Consider the following 1,830-nt stretch of genomic DNA (forward strand, 5'->3'; position numbering starts at 1 on the left):
GCAACCACCACCAAGCAGGGACAGGCAGAAGAGACTCAGTCCTCACAGTCATGCTCCTAGGCCACGGAGCCTCCGCCCCACTGAGGACATCCCGGGGGACTCAAAGTCACACTCCCAGGCCATGGAGCCCCTGCCCCACCAACTAGGATCCCAGGGGCTCACTGTCACTCTCCCAGTGCCATGGAGCCCCCCCACACCAAGAAGGGACAGACAGAGGGGACTCACAGTCACACTCCCAGTGCCAGCAGCAGCCGTCGGGGTCCATCACACGCACGGGCGTCAGACCGTTGGAGCAGGTGGGCTTGGGTGGGGGCTTACACTCCACCTTCACAATCTCCACCGTGTTGCCGTGTTTGCAGACAGCCATGGTGCAATTACAGAGCCAAAACGTCTCGTTCTCCTGTAGCAGCCCAGGGCGTAGGGTCACACTGTCCACTCCCCGGGCAGGGGCGGGGGAGGCTCATGTCCCACCCAGGAGGCTGGAGCCACTCAGCCCTCAGCCCTACTGTGACAGCCCAGGGTTGGGTGGGTGGATGGGCTGTGGACAGCCTGAACAGTGCCTGGCTTAGGACCCGGGGCAGAAGTGCCCACCCACTGCCCACTGACCTGTCGGGGGGGGTCAAAGTCAGGGCACCCAGTTGGCTTGGTGGTCGGTGTGGAGGTGGGTGTTAGCTTGGATGGCGTAGGAGGCGATGAGGGTATAGATGGTGCAGAGGTGGGTGTTGGCTTGGAGGGTGTGGTGGTCGGCGAGGGTGTGGATGGGCATGACCAGTTGAAGATCTCCAGCTTGCAGTCCAGGGAGCAGTTGACATAATAGCAGAAGCCGCCATGTGTCCCGTTGTACACCAGCTCACCTACGGGAGGGAATGGAGAGGCCAGCGTACCCCCTCAAGAGCAGCACGCACCACCACAGGAAGGTCTGCTTTGGGGTCCCGCGCCTGTAGCCCTGACAGCGTTGAGTTTTCCCCAAGCCCTGCGTTAAAGAAGTCCTGTTCCGGGAAACAGCTGGGCTTCCACCAAGGAGCTGAGCAAGACTTGCTCCAGCGAGCTGGCTTTCCTGCCGCCCTCTCCTCCTGCCCCTCTGGTCCCCACAGGACCCGGAGGGCTGATCATAAAGAGCGCCAGTGTTCTGAACAGCCTGGCGTGTGGTCACTCGGTGAATCCTTGACCAGCCCCCCTAACTGCTGTCCTGGGACTCAGGCCATCAGCCAGTCCTGGTGCCTCTCCCCCACCTCAGCCTCCTCCCCCTTCCCCGATTCAGTCCCCCTCCCTTGTGCCCTACTGAATAAGGATCAGCCTCACCTGTTCCAACATCACCCGTTGTCATCATTGTTGGACATCCCACTGCCCAACCCTCAACCTGAGGCCAAGCATGGTCTGGACTTGGGGGAGACCCAGCCCCCCACCCACTCAGCTTCCAGTATCCCCAGGAAGCTCTGGTCTGCACCTTCACTGGATTCCTAACCGACTGGCAAGAGATGGGAGTCCCTGCCAGCCTGAGTGGCCTAGGCATGAGACAGCAAGAGCAGGCTTACCTGGGCTGTAGTAGGTGTCGTTCAAGTGGCAGCACAAGACCAAGTTGGAGGTGCTGACACTTGTCCCGGTGACCATGCTGATGCTGGGGGTGATGAGCGGGATGGACGTGGGCAAACCAGGGATCGGTGTAGTGGTGCTAGTGATGGAGGTTGGGCTTGAGGTCTCTGTGGTGGTGGTGGTTGGTGTCGTGGCCTCTGTGGTGGTGCTGACAGGTGTTGGTACGGTGGTCCCTGTGGTGGTGCTGATGGGTGTTGGTGTGGTGGTCCCTGGGGTGCTGCTGGTGGGTGTTGGTGT

General features: G+C 61.1%; 1 protein-coding gene across 1 annotated transcript in view; it reads right to left on the bottom strand.

Annotated features, from left to right (window-relative positions):
- Window positions 1-1,830, bottom strand: part of MUC2 (mucin 2, oligomeric mucus/gel-forming) — a 34,470-nt gene that overhangs the window by 8,448 nt on the left and 24,192 nt on the right. Inside the window, exons 32-34 of the mRNA XM_042782110.1 lie at window positions 1,536-1,766; window positions 607-854; window positions 226-400 (exon numbers count right to left, since the gene is read on the bottom strand). Coding sequence (XP_042638044.1) covers window positions 226-400; window positions 607-854; window positions 1,536-1,766 — 654 coding nt within the window. The remainder of the gene's footprint in view (window positions 1-225; window positions 401-606; window positions 855-1,535; window positions 1,767-1,830) is intronic.

The sequence above is a fragment of the Orycteropus afer genome, unplaced genomic scaffold (genome assembly GCF_000298275.1).
Source record: "Orycteropus afer afer isolate SDZICR_OR568_19922 unplaced genomic scaffold, OryAfe1.0 scaffold00244, whole genome shotgun sequence".
In the NCBI taxonomy this organism is placed as follows: Eukaryota; Metazoa; Chordata; class Mammalia; order Tubulidentata; family Orycteropodidae; genus Orycteropus; species Orycteropus afer.